The 26,934-nt window shown below is 45.6% G+C and overlaps 1 protein-coding gene across 1 annotated transcript in view; it reads left to right on the forward strand.

Annotated features, from left to right (window-relative positions):
- The window catches only part of gcgra (glucagon receptor a), a 121,126-nt gene that overhangs the window by 69,730 nt on the left and 24,462 nt on the right, over window positions 1-26,934 (forward strand). The window contains exons 2-5 of the mRNA XM_061884649.1: window positions 3,069-3,193; window positions 10,495-10,591; window positions 15,546-15,653; window positions 21,107-21,201. Of these exons, the coding sequence (XP_061740633.1) occupies window positions 3,140-3,193; window positions 10,495-10,591; window positions 15,546-15,653; window positions 21,107-21,201 (354 nt within the window). The 5' untranslated portion in view covers window positions 3,069-3,139. The remainder of the gene's footprint in view (window positions 1-3,068; window positions 3,194-10,494; window positions 10,592-15,545; window positions 15,654-21,106; window positions 21,202-26,934) is intronic.

Genomic DNA, 26,934 nt, shown 5'->3' on the forward strand with positions numbered 1-26,934 from the left:
AGTGTGGCCCCCTGCCGCTTCATGAGGTGACATGTGTGTGTGTGTGTGTGTGTGTGTGTGTGTGTGTGTTGCAGGTAGTGTGGCCCCCCGCCGCCTCATGAGGTGACGTGTGTGTGTGTGTGTGTGTTGCAGGTAGTGTGGCCCCCCGCCGCCTCATGAGGTGACGTGTGTGTGTGTGTGTGTTGAAGGTAGTGTGGCCCCCCGCCGCCTCATGAGGTGACATGTGTGTGTTGCAGGTAGTGTGGCCCCCCGCCGCCTCATGAGGTGACATGTGTGTGTGTGTGTGTTGCAGGTAGTGTGGCCCCCCGCCGCCTCATGAGGTGACATGTGTGTGTGTGTGTGTGTGTGTGTTGCAGGTAGTGTGGCCCCCCGCCGCCTCATGAGGTGACGTGTGTGTGTGTGTGTGTTGAAGGTAGTGTGGCCCCCCGCCGCCTCATGAGGTGACATGTGTGTGTTGCAGGTAGTGTGGCCCCCCGCCGCCTCATGAGGTGACATGTGTGTGTGTGTGTGTGTGTGTGTTGCAGGTAGTGTGGCCCCCCGCCGCCTCATGAGGTGACGTGTGTGTGTGTGTGTGTTGAAGGTAGTGTGGCCCCCCGCCGCCTCATGAGGTGACATGTGTGTGTTGCAGGTAGTGTGGCCCCCCGCCGCCTCATGAGGTGACATGTGTGTGTGTGTGTGTGTGTGTGTTGCAGGTAGTGTGGCCCCCCGCCGCCTCATGAGGTGACGTGTGTGTGTGTGTGTGTTGAAGGTAGTGTGGCCCCCCGCCGCCTCATGAGGTGACATGTGTGTGTTGCAGGTAGTGTGGCCCCCCGCCGCCTCATGAGGTGACATGTGTGTGTGTGTGTGTGTGTGTGTTGCAGGTAGTGTGGCCCCCCGCCGCCTCATGAGGTGACGTGTGTGTGTGTGTGTGTTGAAGGTAGTGTGGCCCCCCGCCGCCTCATGAGGTGACATGTGTGTGTTGCAGGTAGTGTGGCCCCCCGCCGCCTCATGAGGTGACATGTGTGTGTTGCAGGTAGTGTGGCCCCCCGCCGCCTCATGAGGTGACATGTGTGTGTTGCAGGTAGTGTGGCCCCCCGCCGCCTCATGAGGTGACATGTGTGTGTGTGTGTGTTACAGGTAGTGTGGCCCCCCGCCGCCTCATGAGGTGACATGTGTGTGTGTGTGTGTGTTGCAGGTAGTGTGGCCCCCCGCCGCCTCATGAGGTGACATGTGTGTGTGTGTGTGTTGCAGGTAGTGTGGCCCCCCGCCGCCTCATGAGGTGACGTGTGTGTGTGTGTGTGTGTGTGTGTGTGTGTGTGTGTGTGTGTGTGTTGCAGGTAGTGTGGCCCCCCGCCGCCTCATGAGGTGACATGTGTGTGTGTGTGTGTGTTGCAGGTAGTGTGGCCCCCCGCCGCCTCATGAGGTGACATGTGTGTGTGTGTGTGTGTGTGTGTGTGTTACAGGTAGTGTGGCCCCCCGCCGCCTCATGAGGTGACATGTGTGTGTGTGTGTGTTGCAGGTAGTGTGGCCCCCCGCCGCCTCATGAGGTGACATGTGTGTGTGTGTGTGTTGCAGGTAGTGTGGCCCCCCGCCGCCTCATGAGGTGACATGTGTGTGTGTGTGTGTTGAAGGTAGTGTGGCCCCCCGCCGCCTCATGAGGTGACGTGTGTGTGTGTGTGTTGCAGGTAGTGTGGCCCCCCGCCGCCTCATGAGGTGACATGTGTGTGTGTGTGTGTTGCAGGTAGTGTGGCCCCCCGCCGCCTCATGAGGTGACATGTGTGTGTGTGTGTGTGTGTGTTGCAGGTAGTGTGGCCCCCCGCCGCCTCATGAGGTGACATGTGTGTGTGTGTGTGTGTGTGTTGCAGGTAGTGTGGCCCCCCGCCGCCTCATGAGGTGACATGTGTGTGTGTGTGTGTGTGTGTTGCAGGTAGTGTGGCCCCCCGCCGCCTCATGAGGTGACATGTGTGTGTGTGTGTGTGTGTGTTGCAGGTAGTGTGGCCCCCCGCCGCCTCATGAGGTGACATGTGTGTGTGTGTGTGTTGCAGGTAGTGTGGCCCCCCGCCGCCTCATGAGGTGACATGTGTGTGTGTGTGTGTGTGTGTGTTGCAGGTAGTGTGGCCCCCCGCCGCCTCATGAGGTGACATGTGTGTGTGTGTGTGTGTGTGTTGCAGGTAGTGTGGCCCCCCGCCGCCTCATGAGGTGACATGTGTGTGTGTGTGTGTGTGTGTTGCAGGTAGTGTGGCCCCCCGCCGCCTCATGAGGTGACATGTGTGTGTGTGTGTGTGTTGCAGGTAGTGTGGCCCCCCGCCACCTCATGAGGTGACATGTGTGTGTGTGTGTGTGTGTTGCAGGTAGTGTGGCCCCCCGCCGCCTCATGAGGTGACATGTGTGTGTGTGTGTGTGTGTGTTGCAGGTAGTGTGGCCCCCCGCCGCCTCATGAGGTGACATGTGTGTGTGTGTGTGTGTGTGTTGCAGGTAGTGTGGCCCCCCGCCGCCTCATGAGGTGACATGTGTGTGTGTGTGTGTGTGTGTTGCAGGTAGTGTGGCCCCCCGCCGCCTCATGAGGTGACATGTGTGTGTGTGTGTGTTGCAGGTAGTGTGGCCCCCCGCCGCCTCATGAGGTGACATGTGTGTGTGTGTGTGTGTGTGTTGCAGGTAGTGTGGCCCCCCGCCGCCTCATGAGGTGACATGTGTGTGTGTGTGTGTGTGTGTTGCAGGTAGTGTGGCCCCCCGCCGCCTCATGAGGTGACATGTGTGTGTGTGTGTGTGTGTGTTGCAGGTAGTGTGGCCCCCCGCCGCCTCATGAGGTGACATGTGTGTGTGTGTGTGTGTGTGTTGCAGGTAGTGTGGCCCCCCGCCGCCTCATGAGGTGACATGTGTGTGTGTGTGTGTGTGTGTTGCAGGTAGTGTGGCCCCCCGCCGCCTCATGAGGTGACATGTGTGTGTGTGTGTGTGTGTGTTGCAGGTAGTGTGGCCCCCCGCCGCCTCATGAGGTGACATGTGTGTGTGTGTGTGTGTGTGTTGCAGGTAGTGTGGCCCCCCGCCGCCTCATGAGGTGACATGTGTGTGTGTGTGTGTGTGTGTTGCAGGTAGTGTGGCCCCCCGCCGCCTCATGAGGTGAAGCCCCCCAGTGTGTCCTGCCAGCAGCACGGAGGAAGGGATGACAAGACTCTTCTTGCTTTTGGCAATGTTCCTCCTCTCTGGCAGCATCCAGGTGAGTCCTGGCTGCACACACCTGGCTCCATTTCCTACCGCTTGTCCCTTAGCATGCTAGCATACTAACATTAACATTCTAACTTTTTAGCTAATTAAAAAATATATATAATTACACAGCCTACAGTCATATTATTGCTATGTGAGACATGCTAACTGATAGCATGCTAATTTTAGCTTGCTAACATTAAAGTGCTAACCTTTTGCGCTAATTTTAAACTTTTTTTCTCTAATTCCCCAGCCACATACCTTCGGGGCATACAACTTGCTATGTGACACAAGTTAACCGTTAGCATGTTAATATTAGCTTGCTAGCATGCTAACATTAGCATGCTACCCTTTTGAGCTAATTTTTCTACTCTTTACCCCAGTGTCATATGAAGTGAAGTGAATTATATTTATGTAGCGCTTGATATAACTTATGTTACACATGCTAACATTAGCATGTTTACGTTAGCATGCTAACATTAAAGTGATAGATCTTTTTAGCTAATTTGGCAACTGTTTAACCTAGAGTCATACAGCTTGGTATGTGACATTTGCTAATTGATAGCATGCTAACTTTAGCTTGCTAACATTAAAGTGCTAACCTTTTTGCGCTAATTTTAAACTTTTTTTCTCTAATTCCCCAGTCACATACCTTCGGGTCATACAACTTGCTATGTGACACAAGTTAACATGTTAATATTAGCTTGCTAGCATGCTAACATTAGCATGCTACCCTTTTGAGCTAAGTTTTCTACTCTTTACCCCAGTGTCATATAACTTATGTTACAAATGCTAACATTAGCATGGTTATGTTAGCATGCTAACATTAAAGTGATAGATCTTTTTAGCTAATTTGGCAACTGTTTAACCTAAAGTCATACAACTTGGTATGTGACAGTTGCTAACTGATAGCATGCTAACATTAGCTTGCTAACATCAAAGTGCTCACTTTTTGCGCTAATTTTACACTTTTTTTTTCTCTAATTCCCGTAGCCACACACCTTCGGATCATACAACTTGCTAAGTGATACGAGCTAACCGTTTACATGTTCATATTACCTTGCTCGATTTTCATGCACACATTGACCAAATTGGGTTTTACAGTTGGTCATACAAACCCCGTTTCCATATGAGTTGGAAAATGGTGTTAGATGTAAATATAAACAGAATACAATGATTTGCAAATCCTTTTCAAGCCATATTCAGTTGAATATGCTACAAAGACAACATATTTGATGTTCAAACTCATAAACCATTTAATTTTTTACAAATAATCATTAACTTTAGAATATGATGCCAGCAACACGTGACAAAGAAGTTGGGAAAGGTGGCAATAAATACTGATAAAGTTGAGGAATGCTCATCAAACACTTATTTGGAACATCCCACAGGTGTGCAGGCTAATTGGGAACAGGTGGGTGCCATGATTGGCTATAAAAACAGCTTCCATGAAATGCTAAGTAATTCACAAACAAGGATGGGGTGAGGGTCACCAATTAGTGAGCAAATTTTAGAGCAGTTTTAGAACAACATTTCTCAACAAGCTATTGCAAGAAATTTAGGGATTTTACCATCTACGGTCCGGAAAATCATCAAAAGGTTCAGAGAATCTGGAGAAATCACTGCACGTAAGCCATGATATTACGGATCGTTGATCCCTCAGGCGGTACTGCATCAAAAAACAGACATCAGTGTGTAAAGGATATCACCACATGGGCTAAGGAACACTTCATAAAACCACTGTCAGTAACTACAGTTGGTCGCTACATCTGTAAGTGCAAGTTAAAACTCTACTATGCAAACCCAAACCCATTCATCAACAACACCCAGGAACGCCGCCCGCTTCTCTGGGCCCGACCTCACCTAAGATGGACTGATGCAAAGTGGAAAAGTGTTCTGTGGTCCGACGAATCCACATTTCAAATTATATTTGGAAACTGGGGACGTGGTGTCCTCTGGAACAAAGAGGAAAACAACCATTCAGATTGTTATAGGCGCAAAGTTGAAAAGCCAGCATGTGTGATGGTATGGGGGTGCATTAGTGCCCAAGGCATGGGTAACTTACACATCTGTGAAGGCACCATTAATGCTGAAAAGTACATACAGCTTTTGGAGCATCATATGTTGCCATCCAAGCAACGTTATCATGGACGCCCCTGCTTATTTCAGCAAGACAATGCCAAGCCTGTTACAACAGCATGGTTTCGTAATAAAAGAGTGCGGGTACTTTCCTGGCCCGCCTGCAGTCCAGACCTGTCTCCCATGGAAAATGTGTGGCGCATTATGAAGCGTAAAATACGACAGCGGAGACCCCGGACTGTTGAAGGACTGAAGCTCTACATAAAACAAGAATGGGAAAGAATTCCACTTTCAAAGCTTCAACAATTAGTTTCCTCAGTTCCCAAACGTTTATTGAGTGTTGTTAAAAGAAAAGGTGATGTAACACAGTGGTGAACATGCCCTTTCCCAACTACTTTGTCACGTGTTGCAGCCATGAAATTCTAAGTTAATTATTATTTGCAAAAAAATAAAAAGTTTATGAGTTTGAACATCAAATATGTTGTCTTTGTAGCATATTCAACTGAATATGGCTTGAAAAGGATTTGCAAATCATTGTATTCTGTTTATATTTACATCTAACACAATTTCCCAACTCATATGGAAACGGGGTTTGTACTTGCCTACCCTCTCAAATTTGCCGGGAGACTTTCCGAATTTCAGTGCCTCTCCCGAAAATCTCCCGGGACAACCTGAGTGAGGACAGCCTGTGGTCACGTCCACTTGTCCTCCATATAAACAGCGTGGCGGCCCAGTCATGTTAGAACATCTCCGTCTTTTGAAGCTCAGTGCACAACTGCACACACAACAAGGAGGAGACTATTATATATGTCTTCCTTATCCATACCTCTGTCTATAAGCCATAAAGTAGGCAGGCACGGGGCTATTTTTCAGCGTGCGGCGCGTTAATACACTGACACTCAGCATCCAGAATCCCATCATGCATTGCTTCAAAACTACGGCAAGTAGTAATGTCCAAAAAAAGATAGTGACAGAGCTTAGAACGAGGATGGACAATTCAACCCTAGACTCACTTCTTTCCTACAAATGAAATGTGACTGATGCTGCCCATACCTATGCTCCTTCAAAGTATTGCACTTTATATACAACAATGAGTAGAGAGGAGTGTTACGTGTGTGTATATGTGGAAATAAATCCGTCCATACATCTTCTTCCACTTATCCGAGGTCGGGTCGCGGGGGCAGCAGCCTAAGCAGGGAAACCCAGACTTCCCTCTCCCCAGCCACTTGGTCCAGCTCCTCCCGGGGGATCCCGAGGCGTTCCCAGGCCAGCCGGGGGACATAGTCTTCCCAACGTGTCCTGGGTCTTCCCCGTGGCCTCCTACTGGTTGGAACGTGCCCTAAACACCTCCCTAGGGAAGCGTTCGTAGGGCATCCTGACCAGATGCCCGAACCACCTCCTCTGGCTCCTCTCCATGTGGAGGAGCAGCGGCTTTACTTTGAGTTCCTCCCGGATGGCAGAGCTTCTCACCCTATCTCTAAGGGAGAGACCTGGAAACTCATTTGGGCCGCTTGTACCCGTGATCTTATCTTTTCGGTCATGACCCAAAGCTCATGACCATAGGTGAGGATGGGAACGTAGATCGACCGGTAAATTGAGAGCTTTGCCTTCCGGCTCAGCTCCTTCTTCACCACAACGGATCGATACAACGTCCGCATTACTGAAGACGCCGCCTGTCGATCTCACCATCCAGTCTTCCCTCACTCGTGAACAAGACTCCCAGGTACTTGAACTCCTCCACTTGGGGCAGGGTCTCCTCCCCAACCCGGAGGTGGCACTCCACCATTTTTCGGGCGAGAACCATGGACTCGGACTTGGAGGTGCTGATTCTCATTCCGGTCGTGAACCGATCCAGTGAGAGCTGAAGATCCTGGTCAGATGAAGCCATCAGGACCACATCATCTGCAAAAAGCAGAGACCTAATCCTGCGGTCACCAAACCAGAACCCCTCAACGCCTTGACTGCGCCTAGAAATTCTGTCCATAAAAGTTATGAACAGAATGGGTGACAAAGGACAGCCTTGGCGGAGTCCAACCCTCACTGGAAATGTGTCCGACTTACTGCCGGCAATGCGGACCAAGTTCTGACAGTTTTGTTAACAGCGTGGGTGTAATGTCACCCTGTGCCCCCCCCCCCCCCCACCCCCACCCCCGCCCGCCACATTCACACATTGAAGTGTGTGTCAGTCTCTTGATGTGACAAGTGGACACACGCTGAGGTGAAACTAAAGAAGTCCATTTAGAGTCCAGTCTCATCATTGCTTCTCATCCTTTCCAAAATGCTGATGCTGTCTCCCTCCATGTCTGTCTCCCACCATGTCTGTCTCCCTCCATGTCTGTCTCCCTCCATGTCTGCCTCCATGTCTGTCTCCCACCATGTCTGTCTGCCTCCATGTCTGTCTCCCACCATGTCTGCCTCCATGTCTGTCTCCCACCATGTCTGTCTCCCTCCATGTCTGTCTCCCACCATGTCTGTCTGCCTCCATGTCTGTCTCCCTCCATGTCTGTCTCCCACCATGTCTGTCTCCCTCTATGTCTGTCTCCCTCCATGTCTGTCTGCCTCCATGTCTGTCTCCCTCCATGTCTGTCTCCCTCCTTGTCTCCCACCATGTCTGTCTCCCTCCATGTCTGTCTCCCTCTATGTCTGTCTCCCTCCATGTCTGTCTCCCACCATGTCTGTCTCCCTCCTTGTCTGTCTCCCACCTTGTCTGTCTCCCTCCATGTCTGTCTCCCTCCTTGTCTCCCACGATGTCCGTCTCCCTCCATGTCTGTCTCCCTCTATGTCTGTCTCCCTCCATGTCTGTCTCCCACCATGTCTGTCTGCCTCCATGTCTGTCTCCCTCCATGTCTGTCTCCCACCATGTCTGTCTGCCTCCATGTCTGTCTCCCTCCATGTCTGTCTCCCACCATGTCTGTCTCCCTCCATGTCTGTCTCCCTCCTTGTCTCCCACCATGTCTGTCTCCCTCCATGTCTGTCTCCCTCTATGTCTGTCCCCCTCCATGTCTGTCTCCCACCATGTCTGTCTCCCTCCTTGTCTGTCTCCCACCTTGTCTGTCTCCCTCCATGTCTGTCTCCCTCCTTGTCTCCCACAATGTCCGTCTCCCTCCATGTCTGTCTCCCTCCATGTCTGTCTCCCACCATGTCTGTCTCCCACCTTGTCTGTCTCCCACCATGTCTGTCTCCCTCCATGTCTGTCTCCCTCCTTGTCTGTCTCCCTCCATGTCTGTCTCCATGTCTGTCTCCCTCCATGTCTCCCTCCATGCCTGTCTCCCTCCATGTCTGTCTCGCACCATGTCTCCCTCCATGTCTATCTCCCACCATGTCTGTCTCCCACCATGTCTGTCTCCCTCCATGTCTATCTCCCACCATGTCTGTCTCCCACCATGTCTGTCTCCCTCCATGTCTGTCTCCCTCCATGTCTGTCTCCCTCCATGTCTGTCTCCCACCATGTCTGTCTCCCACCTTGTCTGTCTCCCACCATGTCTGTCTCCCTCCATGTCTGTCTCCCTCCTTGTCTGTCTCCCACCATGTCTGTCTCCATGTCTGTCTCCCTCCATGTCTCCCTCCATGCCTGTCTCCCTCCATGTCTGTCTCGCACCATGTCTCCCTCCATGTCTATCTCCCACCATGTCTGTCCCCCTCCATGTCTGTCTCCCACCATGTCTGTCTCCCTCCTTGTCTGTCTCCCTCTATGTCTGTCTCCCACCATGTCTGTCTCCCTCCTTGTCTGTCTCCCACCTTGTCTGTCTCCCTCCTTGTCTGTCTCCCTCCATGTCTGTCTCGCACCATGTCTCCCTCCATGTCTATCTCCCACCATGTCTGTCCCCCTCCATGTCTGTCTCCCACCATGTCTGTCTCCCTCCTTGTCTGTCTCCCTCTATGTCTGTCTCCCACCATGTCTGTCTCCCTCCTTGTCTGTCTCCCACCATGTCTGTCTCCCTCCTTGTCTGTCTCCCACCATGTCTCCCACCATGTCTGTCTCCCTCCATGTCTCCCTCCATGTCTGTCTCGCACCATGTCTGTCTCCCACCATGTCTGTCTCCCTCCTTGTCTGTCTCCCACCATGTCTGTCTCCATGTCTGTCTCCCTCCATGTCTCCCTCTATGCCTGTCTCCCTCCATGTCTGTCTCGCACCATGTCTCCCTCCATGTCTATCTCCCACCATGTCTGTCCCCCTCCATGTCTGTCTCCCACCATGTCTGTCTCCCTCCTTGTCTGTCTCCCTCCATGTCTGTCTCCCACCATGTCTGTCTCCCTCCTTGTCTGTCTCCCACCTTGTTTGTCTCCCACCATGTCTGTCTCCCTCCTTGTCTGTCTCCCACCATGTCTGTCTCCCTCCTTGTCTGTCTCCCACCATGTCTCCCACCATGTCTGTCTCCCTCCATGTCTCCCTCCATGTCTATCTCCCACCATGTCTGTCTCCCTCCATGTCTCCCTCCATGTCTCCCTCCATGTCTGTCCCCCTCTATGTCTGTCTCCCTCCTTGTCTGTCTCCCACCATGTCTCCCACCATGTCTCCCACCATGTCTGTCTCCCTCCATGTCTCCCTCCATGTCTGTCCCCCTCTATGTCTGTCTCCCTCCATGTCTGTCTCCCACCATGTCTGTCTCCCACCTTGTCTGTCTCCCACCATGTCTGTCTCCCTCCATGTCTGTCTCCCTCCTTGTCTGTCTCCCACCATGTCTGTCTCCATGTCTGTCTCCCTCCATGTCTCCCTCTATGCCTGTCTCCCTCCATGTCTGTCTCGCACCATGTCTCCCTCCATGTCTATCTCCCACCATGTCTGTCTCCCACCATGTCTGTCTCCCTCCTTGTCTGTCTCCCTCCATGTCTGTCTCCCACCATGTCTGTCTCCCTCCTTGTCTGTCTCCCACCTTGTTTGTCTCCCACCATGTCTGTCTCCCTCCTTGTCTGTCTCCCACCATGTCTGTCTCCCTCCTTGTCTGTCTCCCACCATGTCTCCCACCATGTCTGTCTCCCTCCATGTCTCCCTCCATGTCTATCTCCCACCATGTCTGTCTCCCTCCATGTCTCCCTCCATGTCTCCCTCCATGTCTGTCCCCCTCTATGTCTGTCTCCCTCCTTGTCTGTCTCCCACCATGTCTCCCACCATGTATGTCTCCCTCCATGTCTCCCTCCATGTCTATCTCCCACCATGTCTGTCTCCCTCCATGTCTCCCTCCATGTCTCCCTCCATGTGTGTCTCCCACCATCTGTGTCTCCCTCCATGTCCAGATGTCGCCAGCGGTCAGCATGGACAAGCTGGAGGAGAACTGGATGTTGTACAAGGATCAGTGTGAGCTCAACAACAGCAGAGCGCCTCCAAACAGCGGTGAGGAAGCTCGGCACGCATGTCTAACCTCCATTTCACTCTTTGCTCCTTCAATAAAGATGCTGGCAAGAAGCTCCTAACCTCGCCACTCATTTAAAAAAAATGACCAGCCTCATCTAAAACTACAATAAACTCTGCAAGCAACAAAGTCTAAAGCCATCAATGTAAGATGTCAGAAAATAGTTCACCTGAGTGAAAATCTATAGCAAGGGTGTCCAAGTCAAGGCCAGCGGGCCACAACCCATCCACTATTCAATGGTCTATACCAGGAGTTGGCAACTTAAAATGTTGAAAGAGCCATATTGGACCAAAAATACAAAAACAAATCTGTCTGGAGCCGCAAAAAATTTAAATTCATATTACATACAGATAGTGTGTCATGAGATATAAATTGAATTAAAAGGACTTAAAGGAAACTAAATGAGCTCAAATATAGCTACAAATGAGACATAATGATGCAATATGTACATATAGCTAGCCTAAATAGCATGTTAGCATCGATTAGCTTGCAGTGACCAAATATGTCTGATTAGCACTCCACACAAGTCAATAACATCAACAAAACTCACCTTTGTGCATTCATGCACAACATTAAAAGTTTGGTGGACAAAATGAGACAGAAAAAGAAGTGGCATAAATCACGTCTTAGAAAGTCGGAGAAAGTTATACATGTAAACAAACTAGGGTGAGTTCAAGGACCGCCAAAAATAGTACGACAAAATGGCGCTCGCCAAATACTGGAATCAGTGAAGCATGTTTAATATAAACAGTGTGCTTTATGACAATTAGGGAGCTTTGTGTCATGTTTGTCCTCCTACAGAAACTATATTAAAACAAAAAATATATTGTTCCCCCTCAATTATTTCAATTTTTCATACATTTTTGGAAAAGCTCCAGAAAGCCACTAGGGTGGCGCTAAAGAGCCGACCCCCAATCTATGATGATATTTGATTAGTATTAGAACACAGTTTGGTTTTGCAGGCACCAATACTCCGTCGGTGTTGATGCTAGGAATTTTCAAAATGGGGTCCCCGGGACCCCATCAAGTCATAAAAATGGGGTCCCACACGCAATTTTTTGGGTCCCACTTTTTTTAAGTTTTTGAAAACAAGTGGTAAATCAATCAATCAATCAATCAATCATCCATCCATCCATCCATTTTCTACCGCTTATTCCCTTTCGGGGTCGCGGGGGGCGCTGGCTCTCAATCAATCAATCAATCAATGTTTATTTATATAGCCCTAAATCACAGTATCTCAAAGGGCTGAACAAGCCACAACCACATCCGCGGTTCAGCGCCCACACAAGGGCAAGGAAAAACTCACAACTCAGTGGGACGTCGATGAGAATGACTATGAGAAACCTTGGAGAGGACCGCAGATGTGGGTAACCCCCAACCTCCCTAGGGGAGACCAGATGCAATGGAGGTCAAGTGGGTCTAACATAAGATTGTGAGAGTCCAGTCCATAGTGGATCTAACATAATAGTGTTAGAGTCCAGTCCATAGTGGATCTAACATAATAGCGAGAGTCCAGTCCATAGTGGATCTAACATAAGAGTGTGAGAGTCCAGTCCATAGTGGATCTAACATAATAGTGTGAGAGTCCAGTCCATAGTGGATCTAACATAATAGTGAGAGTCCAGTCCATAGTGGATCTAACATAATAGTGAGAGTCCAGTCCATAGTGGATCTAACATAATAGTGTGAGAGTTCAGTCCATAGTGGATCTAACATAATAGTGAGAGTCCAGTCCATAGTGGATCTAACATAATAGTGAGAGTCCAGTCCATAGTGGATCCAACATAATAGTGAGAGTCCAGTCCATAGTGGATCTAACATAATAGTGTGAGAGTTCAGTCCCTAGTGGATCTAACATAATAGTGAGAGTCCAGTCCATAGTGGATCTAACATAATAGTGAGAGAGTCCAGTCCATAGTGGATCTAACATAATAGTGAGAGTCCAGTCCATAGTGGATCCAACATAATAGTGAGAGTCCAGTCCATAGTGGATCTAACATAATAGTGTGAGAGTCCAGTCCATAGTGGATCTAACATAATAGTGAGAGTCCAGTCCATAGTGGATCCAACATAATAGTGAGAGTCCAGTCCATAGTGGATCTAACATAAAAGTGAGAGTCCAGTCCATAGTGGATATATATATATATATATATATATATATATATATATATATATATATATATATATATATATATATATATATATATATATATATATATATATATATATATATATATATATATATATATATATATATATATATATATATGCACAGTGGGGCAAAAAAGTATTTAGTCAGCCAGTGATTGTGCAAGTTCTCCCACTTAAAATGATGACAGAGGTCTGTAATTTTCATCATAGGTACACTTCAACTGTGAGAGACAGAATGTGAAAAAAAATCCAGGAATTCACATTGTAGGAATTTTAAAGAATTTATTTTTAAATTATGATGGAAAATAAGTATTTGGTCAACCATTCAAAGCTCTCACTGATGGAATGAGGTTTTGGTTCAAAATCTCAGGATACATGGCCCCATTCATTCTTTCCTTAACACGGATCAATCGTCCTGTCCCCTTAGCAGAAAAACAGCCCCAAAGCATGATGTTTCCATCCCCATGCTTCACAGTAGGTATGGTGTTCTTGGGATGCAACTCAGTATTTTTCTTCCTCCAAACACGACGAGTTGAGTTTATACCAAAAAGTTCTATTTTGGTTTCATCTGACCACATGACATTCTCCCAATCCTCTGCTGTATCATCCATGTGCTCTCTGGCAAACTTCAGACGGGCCTGGACATGCACTGGCTTAAGCAGGGGGACACGTCTGGCACTGCAGGATTTGATTCCCTGTCGGCGTAGTGTGTTACTGATGGTAACCTTTGTTACTTTGGTCCCAGCTCTCTGCAGGTCATTCACCAGGTCCCCCCGTGTGATTCTGTGATTTTTGCTCACCCCTCTCATGATCATTTTGACCCCACGGGATGAGATCTTGCGTGGAGTCCCAGATCGAGGGAGATTATCAGTGGTCTTGTATGTCTTCCATTTTCTGATACTTGCTCCCACAGTTGATTTTTTCACACCAAGCTGCTTGCCTATTGTAGATTCACTCTTCCCAGTCTGGTGCAGGTCTACAGTTCTTTTCCTGGTGTCCTTCGACAGCTCTTTGATCTTGGCCATAGTGGAGTTTGGAGTCTGACTGTTTGAGGCTGTGGACAGGTGTCTTTTATACAAATAACGAGTTCAAACAGGTTCCATTAATACAGGTAACGAGTGGAGGACAGAAAAGCTTCTTAAAGAAGAAGTTACAGGTCTGTGAGAGCCAGAGATCTTCCTTGTTTGAAGTGACCAAATACTTATTTTCCACCATCATTTACAAATAAATTCTTTAAAATTCCTACAAAGTGAATTCCTGGATTTTTCACATTCTGTGTCTCACAGTTGAAGTGTACCTATGATGAAAAGTACAGACCTCTGTCATCATTTTAAGTGGGAGAACTTGCACAATCGGTGGCTGACTAAATACTGTTTTGCCCCACTGTATATATATATATATATATATATATATATATATATATATATATATATATATATATATATATATACATACATACATATATATATATATATATATATATATATATATATATATATATATATATATATATATATATATATATATATATATATGTAGGTGTGGGAAAAATCACAAGACTACTTCATCTCTACAGAACTGTTTCATGAGGGGTTCCCTCAATCATCAGGAGATTTTAATGGAAGCATTCACATACAATGGTTTATATAGGGCACAGAGTGGGTGGGTACAGGCAGGCGTAGGGTGTGGTGATTGGCTCATGTGTTACCTAGGAGGTGTTTCCGACTGTGGCGGCATGTTGAAATGATTTCACTGCGCTTGTTGAGGGATGATAGATCTGGATGATATATAATAAACAGTTTCTCTTTTAAGCATAGGTTGCATCTTTTATTACCACTGTTGTAAGGTGTGCTGGATGCAAGAATTTGCCATGTTATTGAATATTCAACATTATTGTCTTTGAGGTTCCAAATGTGTTTGCTGAGTTCTGTAGAATTCCGCAAAGTCTGGTTTCTAAAGGAGGCGTTGTGATTATTCCATCTTGTTTTGAACGCTACTTCGGTTAATCCTACGTACGTGTCAGATGTGTTAATGTCCTTGTGTGTTACCTTTGCTCGGTAAACGACTGATGTTTGTAAGCATGTGTATGCTTCCATTAAAATCTCCTGATGATTGAGGGAACCCCTCATGAAACAGTTCTGTAGAGACGAAGTAGTCTTGTGATTTTTCCCACACCTACATATTGCGCTCTACCACGGTATCGAGCACTATTCTCTGGATAATCCAATCAAGATATATATATATATGTATATATATGTATATATATACATATATATATATATATATATATATATATATATACACGTTTGGACACACCTTCTCATTCAATGCACTTTCTTTGTTTTCATGACTATTTACATTGTAGATTGTCACATCAAAACTATGACACCTGTGAAGTGAAAACCATTTCAGGTGACTACCACTTTAAGCTCATGGAGAGAATGCCAAAAGTGAACAATGCAAAGCAGTAATCTGAGCAAAGGCTGGCTATTTTAAAGAAACTTTAATGTAAAACATGTTTTCAGTTAATTCATCTTTTTTGTTAAGTACATAACTCCACATGTGTTCATTCATAGTTTTGATGTGACTATCTACAATGTAAATAGTCATGAAAATTAAGAAAACATTGCATTGAATGAAGAGAAGGTCTGTCCAAACTCTGCTGCTACATTAGCAGAGAAGATCAAAGTGCTAACAAAGTGCTAACAGACAGAAGATCCCCAATGGACTTGGTAGTAAAGATGAAAGAGCATCATAATGGTCTTGTTTGTTTACTACCTGCAGGTCTTGTGTGCAACAGAACCTTCGACAAGTACGCCTGCTGGCCCGACGGACTACCCAACACTACCGTTAGCGTGTCATGTCCATGGTACCTACCGTGGTACCATAAAGGTAGGACTACCACTCGTGATGCACAGATACATTTTCGCCCAAAAATTGCCTGAGAAAAATACGCGGACAGGGATCTGCAAAACATGCAGTGTACAAATATTAGGGGTTCTCAGATCCCACATCAGGGAAAGAAAAAAGTCAACCCAATAAGAAATTGGAGAAACCTGGGCAGGGTCCGCAGTCCGGCGTGTTGGTCAGCCTTAGGGGCATTTACAGTTGGGTGTCATCAGCATAATAGTCACAGCTAACAACGTATTTGCGCATGATGTCACCTAGCGGCTGAAGAGTGCAAGGCCAAGAACCCAACCCTGGGGAACTCCACACGTTCCCTTGACACAGTCTGAGGTCACATTGTTATGGGAGATGCACTACATCCCGTCAGTAAGATAAGAGTTAAACCAAGACAGGGCTAAGTCTGTACTGAACTAATATTTAGGATTGTTTTTATTGAGGCGAATGAGATTCGTTTTAGCTAAGGTAAGTTTATACATTATTAAACTATCACTCCATGTTTGTGTCATGATCTGTGGTCTAGATCATGTTGTTTGTTATTCTCTGTTAGTTTTGGACTCTTTGAGTTCCCGTTTACACTCCCTTGTTTAGTTACCAAGACGACTCATTAGTTTCACCCGCCTCATGGCACCTGCTCTAATCAGAGACTATTATTTAAGCCTGTTTTTGCCAGTTAGTCGGCCTGGCAAGATCACTCTGTATTAGCTCTGTTCATGCCATAGATGTTTGCTCTTGATTGTTTCATGCTCGTTTCATGCCACAGGTTTATGCTTGTTTTAATGCGATAGTTCGCTTCATGCTCTGCCAAGTAAGTTTTTCTGTCGTAACGAGGGGGTCGCAGCTTACTGCGAGGTTTGTTTTCCCAGGAAGCAAACCGGACCAGGCGTGAAGGTAGGAACATATTTATAAATCTAGACTCAAGGATACAAAAACTATAACTTGGACAGAACTATGGACAAGAAACAAAAACTTGCTGACTGTGGCATGAAAAAACAAAACTTACTTGGCAGAGCATGAAGCGAACAATCGCATGAAAACAAGCATAAACCTGTGGCATGAAACGAGCATGAAACAATCAACACAGAGCAAAAATCCATGGCATGAACAGAGCAAATACAGAGTAATGTCGCCAGGCCGACTAACTGGCAAAGACAGGCTTTAAAAAAAGCTTGTGTCATGATCTGTGGTCTAGATAATGTTGTTTGTTATTGTCTGTTAGTTTTGGACTCTTTTAGTTCCCGTTTACGCTCCCTTGTTTAGTTACCATGACGATTCATTAGTTCCACCTGCCTCATGTTGTCGGACTACGCACCTGCTCTAATCAGAGACTATTATTTAAGCCTGTTTTTGCCAGTTAGTCGGCCTGGCGACATCACTCTGTATTAGCTCTGTTCATGCCATAGATTTTTGCTCTGTGTTGATTGTTTCATGCTCGTTCCATGCCACAGGTTTATGCTTGTTTTCATGCTCTGCCAAGTAAGTTTTTCTGTCGTAACGAGGGGGTCGCAGCTTACTGCGAGGATTGTTTTCCTAGGAAGCAAACCGGACCAGGCGTGAAGGTAGGAACATATTTATAAATCTAGACTCCATCCATCCATCCATTTTCTACCGCTTATTCCCTTTCGGGGTCGCGGGGGACACTGGCGCCTATCTCAGCTACAATCGGGCGGAAGGCAGGGTACACCCTGGACAAGACGCCACCTCATCGCAGGGCCAACACAGATAGACAGACAACATTCACACTCACATTCACACACTAGGGCCAATTTAGTGTTGCCAATCAACCTATCCCCAGGTGCATGTCTTTGGAAGTGGGAGGAAGCCGGAGTACCCGGAGGGAACCCACGCATTCACGGGGAGAACATGCGAACTCCACACAGAAAGATCCCGAGCCTGGATTTGAACCCAGGACTGCAGTACCTTCGTATTGTGAGGCAGACGCACTAACCCCTCTGCCACCGTGAAGCCCAAATCTAGACTCAAGGATACAAAAACTATAACTTGGACAGAACTATGGACAAGAAACAAAAACTTGCTGACTGTGGCATGAAAAAACAAAACTTACTTGGCAGAGCATGAAGCGAACAATCGCATGAAAACAAGCATAAACCTGTGGCATGAAACGAGCATGAAACAATCAACACAGAGCAAAAATCCATGGCATGAACAGAGCAAATACAGAGTAATGTCGCCAGGCCGACTAACTGGCAAAGACAGGCTTTAAAAAAAGCTTGTGTCATGATCTGTGGTCTAGATAATGTTGTTTGTTATTGTCTGTTAGTTTTGGACTCTTTTAGTTCCCGTTTACGCTCCCTTGTTTAGTTACCATGACGATTCATTAGTTCCACCTGCCTCATGTTGTCGGACTACGCACCTGCTCTAATCAGAGACTATTATTTAAGCCTGTTTTTGCCAGTTAGTCGGCCTGGCAAGATCACTCTGTATTAGCTCTGTTCATGCCATAGATTTTTGCTCTGTGTTGATTGTTTCATGCTCGTTCCATGCCACAGGTTTATGCTTGTTTTCATGCTCTGCCAAGTAAGTTTTTCTGTCGTAACGAGGGGGTCGCAGCTTACTGCGAGGATTGTTTTCCCAGGAAGCAGGACCAGGCGTGAAGGTAGGAACATATTTATAAATCTAGACTCCATCCATCCATCCATTTACTACCGCTTATTCCCTTTCGGGGTCGCGGGGGACACTGGCGCCTATCTCAGCTACAATCGGGCGGAAGGCAGGGTACACCCTGGACAAGACGCCACCTCATCGCAGGGCCAACACAGATAGACAGACAACATTCACACACTAGGGACCATTTAGTGTTGCCAATCAACCTATCCCCAGGTGCATGTCTTTGGAAGTGGGAGGAAGCCGGAGTACCCGGAGGGAACCCACGCATTCACGGGGAGAACATGCAAACTCCACACAGAAAGATCCCGAGCCTGGATTTGAACCCAGGACTGCAGTACCTTCGTATTGTGAGGCAGACGCACTAACCCCTCTGCCACCGTGAAGCCCAAATCTAGACTCAAGGATACAAAAACTATAACTTGGACAGAACTATGGACAAGAAACAAAAACTTGCTGACTGTGGCATGAAAAAACAAAACTTACTTGGCAGAGCATGAAGCGAACAATCGCATGAAAACAAGCATAAACCTGTGGCATGAAACAAGCATGAAACAATCAACACAGAGCAAAAATCCATGGCATGAACAGAGCAAATACAGAGTAATGTCGCCAGGCCGACTAACTGGCAAAGACAGGCTTAAAAAAAAGCTTGTGTCATGATTTGTGGTCTAGATAATGTTGTTTGTTATTGTCTGTTAGTTTTGGACTCTTTTAGTTCCCGTTTACGCTCCCTTGTTTAGTTACCATGACGATTCATTAGTTCCACCTGCCTCATGTTGTCGGACTACGCACCTGCTCTAATCAGAGACTATTATTTAAGCCTGTCTTTGCCAGTTAGTCGGCTTGGTGACATTACTCTGTATTAGCTCAGTTCATGCCATAGATTTTTGCTCCGTGTTGATTGTTCCATGCTCGTTTCCTGCCACAGGTTTATGCTTGTTTTCATGCGATTGTTCGCTACATGCTCTGCCAAGTAAGTTTGGTTTTTTCATGCCACAGTCAGCAAGTTTTTGTTTCTTGTCCATAGTTCTGTCTAAGTGATAGTTTTTGTATCCTTCAGTCTAGATTAATAAATATGTTCCTACCTTCACGCCTGGTCCGGAATAGTCCTGGGAAAACAATCCTCGCAATAAACTGCGACCCCCTCGTCATGACAGAAAAATTTACTTGGCATAGCATGAAGCGAACAATTGCATGAAAATCGACCTAAACCTGTGGCATGAAACGAGCATGAAACAATCAACACAGAGCAAAAATCGATGGCATGAAAGGAGCTAATACAGAGTGATGTCGCCAGGCCGACGAACCGGCAAAAACAGGCTTAAATAATAGTCTCTGATTATCAATCAATCAATCAATCAATGTTTACTTATATAGCCCTGAATCACTAGTGTCTCGGCCCCAAAGACATGCACCTGGGGGATAGGCCCCTCCCACCTCCAAACACATGCACCTGAGGATTGGTCGTAGTGGAAAAATCATCCTGTTCGTGTAGCCAATTTTATGTAGTAGAAAAGTCCGAATCTTAAACAGGAACAATACAGAATTTGTTACAGGAGTTTAATTACTCATAATCAGATGGTACAAAGTTGGATTGAATCGATATGATTACAGACAGTGTCTCCATAGACGAAAGATGGTGCACCCTCGTGAAAGAAATTAAAAAGAGCGCACCTCAGGCTTGGTCTTCCCTTCTTATTTATACGCTCCCTGATGGCCTGATTGTAGCATAACCACTTATGTAACTGTCCAATGTTCAAATGTCACCCCACCAACAGAACTAGCACTTGGTCAGGGTGACTTGACCTCTAATGTCGTGTCCCTCTCAATGCATTCAGTTTAGGGGTAACCCTAGGACAGAAATGATCCACTACAAGGTTGATTGGCAACACTAAATGGTCCCTAGTGTGTGAATGTGAGTGTGAATGTTGTCTATCTATCTGTGTTGGCCCTGTGATGAGGTGGCGACTTGTCCAGGGTGTATGCTGCCTTCCGCCCGAATGCAGCTGAGATAGGCTCCGGCTCCCCCCCGCGACCCCAAACGGGACAGGCGGTAAAAAATGGATGGATGGATGGATGATCGGACATTATTTTAGTGTACGGGAGTACCATAACTTTGGAGGTGGTAACACCCCGGACAAAGACCAGATATTGCGATGGGTGGGTTCATTTACTATTCGTGTAAGACCACAGCTATTAATTATAGTCTGGAGCGCCACAGATGGGGTATTCATATGGATATTAAATTCCCCCATTATAATTATATTATCTGCGTGCGTCACTAGATCTGCGACAAACTCTGAATATTCCATGATAAAGTCCAAATAGGGCCCAGGGCGGCGATAGATAACAGCCAGGTAGAGAGGTAGCGGTGTGACAGACCTCATAGTAAGAACCTCAAATGATTACACATTTATACGTATATTGTAGACTTCTTCTTTTTAGCCCGGCGTTCAGTAATTAGCCTTTCTATTATTAGTGTGTTGTTATAATAAAATATTGTCGCAATATCAGCGGCAAATAAGTATTTTCATAATTGTATGATTGTTTTATTCTCCGAATGATGACTATTCACTTGTGGAACGACAATGCCTTGATTATATTGAGGTTAATACACAGTCATAGCAGGAAAAGCAATGGTAATCATTAGTATAGTAAATCATTTCGATGTTTCAATTTTTGACCTTCGTTGTTGCATTTTCGATTCCAGACAACAATTTTCATTTGGTTGCATCCCTAACTCGCACCTTTCAGCCCGCATGTTGATGCTGCTACATGCTAAGCTATGTGTGTGTGTGTGTTTCTGTGTGTAGTTCAGTATGGAATGGTGTACCAGGAATGTAATGCTAGCGGTCAGTGGGTAACTATGAAGAACACCAGCGAGTGTGACTCTAATGACCCCAGTCAGGTAAGAATAGCACACATTGGGAACTGAACCACTAAGATCCAAATACCACGTCTGAACAGCATGTGCAACCTACACCATTTTGTGTGTTGAGCGTGATCTACCAAGACTGGCTGCACAATTGATAACAACTGCAAAAGTGGTGCCAGACCACTTTATTTAAATGAGGATTTTGGGTGTGCGACGCAGCTGTCACCATGGAGACACTCATTTACCGCATTCATGCCTGACACGTTTATGTCGGGAAATGTTGATGTACACCAAATATAAACCTCACTATGGAATTACCAGTCTTGGATGTTCATTTATTTGTTTCATTTTGTGGGAAAAAAGCCAGATAACAGACATGACACAAAACTATGGTTATTTTAAAATGGCAACTTTCTGGCTATAAGAAACACACCGCAAAAGGTCGGTCTTCAAAAACAAGAAAAAATTAAAGCTGCAAGCAGCGATGGACGGGAACGGTAGAAGATGGATGGATGGATTATTACACAGAGAAAAAGTTGTATACACATGTGTTATACATCAATCTCTTAGATTCGTTATAAACTGTTTCATCAACTTTTAATCGGAAGGGTTCAATCTCTCTCCTGTGCTTATTTGCAGCCGACACGACAAACGGCCTCAGAGGAGATCACGTTTGAAAAAAAGCGAAATTTTTTCTACCCAACTTTTGTATTGAAGGGGGAATTGCAAACCTACTGTTGATTTTAGCTGGGGGTTGTCAGTGTATGAAATATAGGTCTAACTGAGACCTACATATAAGTTTTTGTTTCATGTGTGTAGGACATTCCTACTGGGAGTTAGAGGCAGTTTGTCTGTGTTTTCTTCCTAGGGGACGCTAGAGCACAATTTTGAGCTTTGGGGTTTGGTTTTTTGATTATATCGCAATTTTCGCCAGTCCTGATGTGTGGAGTTTTGAAGCATGTTAAGGAGGTCAAATTACAGCTCAAATAGGCGGCGGTAAAATGATAAAGAATAAAGAATATTAATAAAACGCTAGAAATTTAATAGGGTACTTTGTCCCAAAGGGACATCGGTCCCTAATAAAACGCTAGAAATTCAATAGGGTTCTGTCCCAAAGGGACATCGGTCCCTAAATATACAAAAATTGGGGGTATTTTATTTGAACTGAGCAAAACTTTTTGCGGATGATTTGGTTCTGAGGGCTTCATCTGGCCAGGATGTTCAGTTCTCACTGGATCGGTTCACAGCCGAGTGTGAATCGACTCGGATGAGAATCAGCACCTCCAAGTCCGAATCCATGGTTCTCGCCCGGAAAAGGGTGGAGTGCCATCTCCGGGTTGGGGAGGAGACCCCGCCCCAAGTGGAGGAGTTCGAGTACCTCACGAGTGAGGGAAGAGTGGATGGTGAGATGGACAGGCGGATCGGTGCGGCGTCTTCAGTAATGCGGACGTTGTACCGATCCGTTGTGGTGAAGAAGGAGCTGAGCCGGAAGGTAAAGCTCTCAATTTACCGGTCGATCTACGTTCCCATCCTCACCTATGGTCATGAGCTTTGGGTCATGACCGAAAGGACAAGATCATGGGTACAAGCGGCAAGACAGGACGGAGCTAGACCATGTAGTATTTTATACTAAATAGTAAAATCTTAAAGTCACATCTTAATTGGAAATGGAAATTGACAGGGAGATTTCACATTTTTTCTCCTGAATTGTTTGATTCCATATTTGTTTTACTCTGGTTTGATATAAATATGAAACTCACTGCAACAATTGATATTCTTCATTTCTTAAATCCGGAAAGTTGCCATTTGAAATGACAAAAAAAATGTTTGTTATGTCTGATTTTTCTACAAATTTAAATACCTGTATGACCTCCTCCAAGTCCGGCAATTCCATATTAGTTTTCCAGGGTGGCAGCAGGTGTACATCAGGGGTGTCCAAACTTTTTCCACTGAGGGCCGCAGACTGAAAAATCAAAGCATGCGGGGCCATTTTGATACTTTTCCTTTTTAAAAACAGTACAATAGTTGTGTTTTTTTTACATTTTTGGCTTTCCTCAAGTTTGGTCCTCGGTCTCCGGAAGGGTCTCAGTCATAAAAATGTTAGAAATAAGTTGTTTTTTTCATTTAATGCTTGAATCTCAAGATCAACTTCAGGTCTGTCTGTTGTTGTGACGTTTTTTGAATTTTGTTTTTATGTTTATGGACTTTATGTCAAAACCCTTATTTATATAACAAACAGACAAACTATACAACATTTTCCCCCAAAACATTTCAAAGAGGAATATTTGACGTGAAGTAATTGAAACCCTAAATAGGTCAATAATTCATTAAAATAGAAAAGGGGGGGAAAAAAGTGTTGAAAATAAGCCAAATGTATATTTAATTTTTTTTTACTTTTAAAGGGGAACATTATCACAATTTCAAAAGGGTTAAAAACAATAAAAATCAGTTCCAAGTGGCTTGTTTTATTTTTCGAAGTTTTTTTTTTAATTTTACACCACCCGGAATATTCCAGAAAAAAGCCTTAAAGTGCCTTATTTTCGCTATCTTCGAAACCACTATCCATTTCCCTGTGACGTCACACAGTGCTGCCAATACAAACAACATGGCGGTTACCACAGCAAGATATAGCGACATTAGCTCGGATTCAGACTCGGATTTCAGCGGCTTAAGCGATTCAACAGATTACGCATGTATTGAAACAGATGGTCGGAGTATGGAGGCAGATAGCGAAAACAAAATTGAAGAAGAAATTGAAGCTATTGAGCGAATAGCTACTGACGCTATTGGGCCATAGCGTGGGTGTACCTAATGAAGTGGCCCATAGCATGGCTGCCTTATTAGCATCGCCGGTAAAATGTGCGGACCAAACGATCAGGACTTTCGCATCTTGTGACACTGGAGCAACTTAAATCCGTCGATTGGTAAGTGTTTGTTTCGCATTAAATGTGGGTATCTAGTTTCACATGTACATACAGCTAGTGTAAATAGCATGTTAGCCTCGATTAGCGTAGCATGTTAGCATCAATTAGCTGGCAGTCACACCGCGACCAAATATGTCTGATTAGCACATAAGTCAACAACATCAACAAAACTCACCTTTGTGATTTCGTTGACTTAATGGTTGCAAATGCATCTGCAGGTTATCCATACATCTCTGTGCCATGTCTGTCTTAGCATCGCCGGTCAAATGTGAAGACACTCTGGCAAATTCAATGGGGGTCTGGCGGCAGATTTCTTGCCAGTGGTGCAACTTGAATCCCTCCCTGTTAGTGTTGTTACACCCTCCGACAACACACCCACCAGGCATGATGTCTCCAAAGTTCCAAAAAATAGTCGAAAAAACGGAAAATAACAGAGCTGAGACCCGGTGTTTGTAATGTGAAAATGAAAATGGCGGGTGTGTTACCTCGGTGACGTCACGTTCTGACGTCATCGCTAAAAGAGCGATAAACAGAAAGGCGTTTAATTTGCCAAAATTCACGCATTTAAAGTTCGGAAATATATGGTCTTTTTTCTGCAACATCAAGGTATATATTGACTAGGGGTGGGCAAATTAGTGCGTTAATTACGAGTTAACTCATCAATCTATTAACGCCGACAATTATTTTATCGCACATTTGCGTATGTTGTTTACATGCTTTTATTTTGCTAACCCCTTTTCTTAACAAGATGGCGTCGCCCGGATGGGCGTCGGGGTCGAGGGGCTCTTGGTAAAGATGGAACATTTGGCAAAAATAGCGGACAATTCTGCAAATGTCATGGCTGGCTTACAGCGTGGTCACTCCGGGATCACTTACGACCGCCAGACAATTCTGGATGTGGATAGATCGGGCCGTTTTGGACTGAATGAGGCGTGCTTGCTAGAGCGGCTAGCTAGCATGGGAATACTTTGCCGGCTACATCCAGCGGCCTGTGAAGCAGCGGAGTATATGTGTTGTCTGTCTATTTATGAATAATGCAGACCAGGAGTGTTGGCTGACTTCTTAACGTTTACTTTCAGAGCGTGCATATCACAACATACAAGATGTCGTCATGGCGACACAACCTATACCGGGCTACCGCGCATGCTCGTCACTTCTGTTGCATGCTGGGTAGGGTAGTTCCTTTTTCCCCTGGCTCATAACATCACAATATAGTACCATGTATATGATGCCTTCAGTTTATCAAAGCACCAAGCAAACAATCGGAAAATTCCCATCATATCAATTCCTAGATATGGTCATAATTATTTTAAGTGCACTACGCAGAATAAACACAACATTATTAATATTGCTACTATGGATAATTTGATCAAAAATTCCCTAAAACAGCCCACTACCTATAATATAGGTTTTTTTAAACATAAGATCCCTGATAAAAAAATGTTTCTGCTGTTACCTCAGAAATTGCCTGTTCAGATGTTATGATTGTGGCTCAGAGATTTGTATGTAGATTATATTTATTTTCCATAACAAACAGGATAACTTAAATACCCTGGCAGTGGCAATAAGCTTAAATGTTTGTATTTACATTTTTGGAGTTGATTTTCATCAAATATGCTATTTAACTGCTACTGTTTAACAAGGACTGATTTAAATTGTGTTTTCACAACAAATGTTTTGGCGCTTTTGTTCATGTGGGAGAATATTCCAATAAAGGTGCACTACACACTACTTTTGAATTCATTATTGGGCTTTGCGTATACAATGCAGTTAATCACGATTAATCGGACAAATAGTGCGATTAACTTCGATTACAATTTTTAATCGTTGCCCAGCCCTAATATTGACGCTTGCATAGGTTTGCTGATAATGTTCCCCTTTAACGCTTAAGTCCGTAGATCTCTTGATTATAAGATTTTATTATATTTTTCATATCTTTTTGTTTGTTTGATGCCCTTTTTGGGAAAGAAAATGTTTTTTCGCGCAAAATATGCAATATTCCCCCCCAAAATATTTGAAAGAGAAATACTTTTAGTGAAGTAATTGGAGCCTTCAGCAGGTTCGCATGGCAGCTTTGTGTTATTAGTGTCAACACTGCAGCTTTTTCTTGTTACATGTCACTGTTTACTCTTTTATTACACTTTTTTATGTTTTAAATTTTTATGATAGTATTTTTTAGAATTTTTAGACCCTGCCCCAAGTGGAGGAGTTCAAGTACCTGGGAGTCTTGTTCACGAGTGACGGATGAGTGGATGGTGAGATGGACAGGCGGATCGGTGCGGCGTCTTCAGTAATGCGGACGCTGTATCGATCCGTTGTGGTGAAGAAGGAGCTGAGCCGGAAGGCAAAGCTCTCAATTTATCGGTCGATCTACGTTCCCATCCTCACCTATGGTCATGAACTTTGGGTTATGACCGAAAGGACAAGATCACGGGTACAAGCGGCCCAAATGAGTTGGGTCTCTCCCTTAGAGATAGGGTGAGAACCTCTGCCATCCGGGAGGAACTCAAAGTAAAGCCGCTGCTCCTCAACATGGAGAGGAGCCAGAGGAGGTGAGGAGAATGTCACCCGAACGTCTCCCTAGGGAGGTGTTTAGGGCACGTCCAACCGGTAGGAGGCCACGGGGAAGACCCAGGACACGTTGGGAAGACTATGTCTCCCGGCTGGCCTGGGAACGCCTCGGGATCCCCCGGGAAGAGCTAGACGAAGTGGCTGGGGAGAGGGAAGTCTGGGTTTCCCTGCTTAGGCTGTTGCCCCCGCGACCTGACCTCGGATAAGTGGAGGAAGATGGATGGATGGATTTTTTAGAATGGGCCGGGGGCTTTTAACAAATTAGCTGGGG

Source organism: Nerophis ophidion, linkage group LG23 (genome assembly GCF_033978795.1).
Source record: "Nerophis ophidion isolate RoL-2023_Sa linkage group LG23, RoL_Noph_v1.0, whole genome shotgun sequence".
Taxonomy (NCBI): Eukaryota; Metazoa; Chordata; class Actinopteri; order Syngnathiformes; family Syngnathidae; genus Nerophis; species Nerophis ophidion.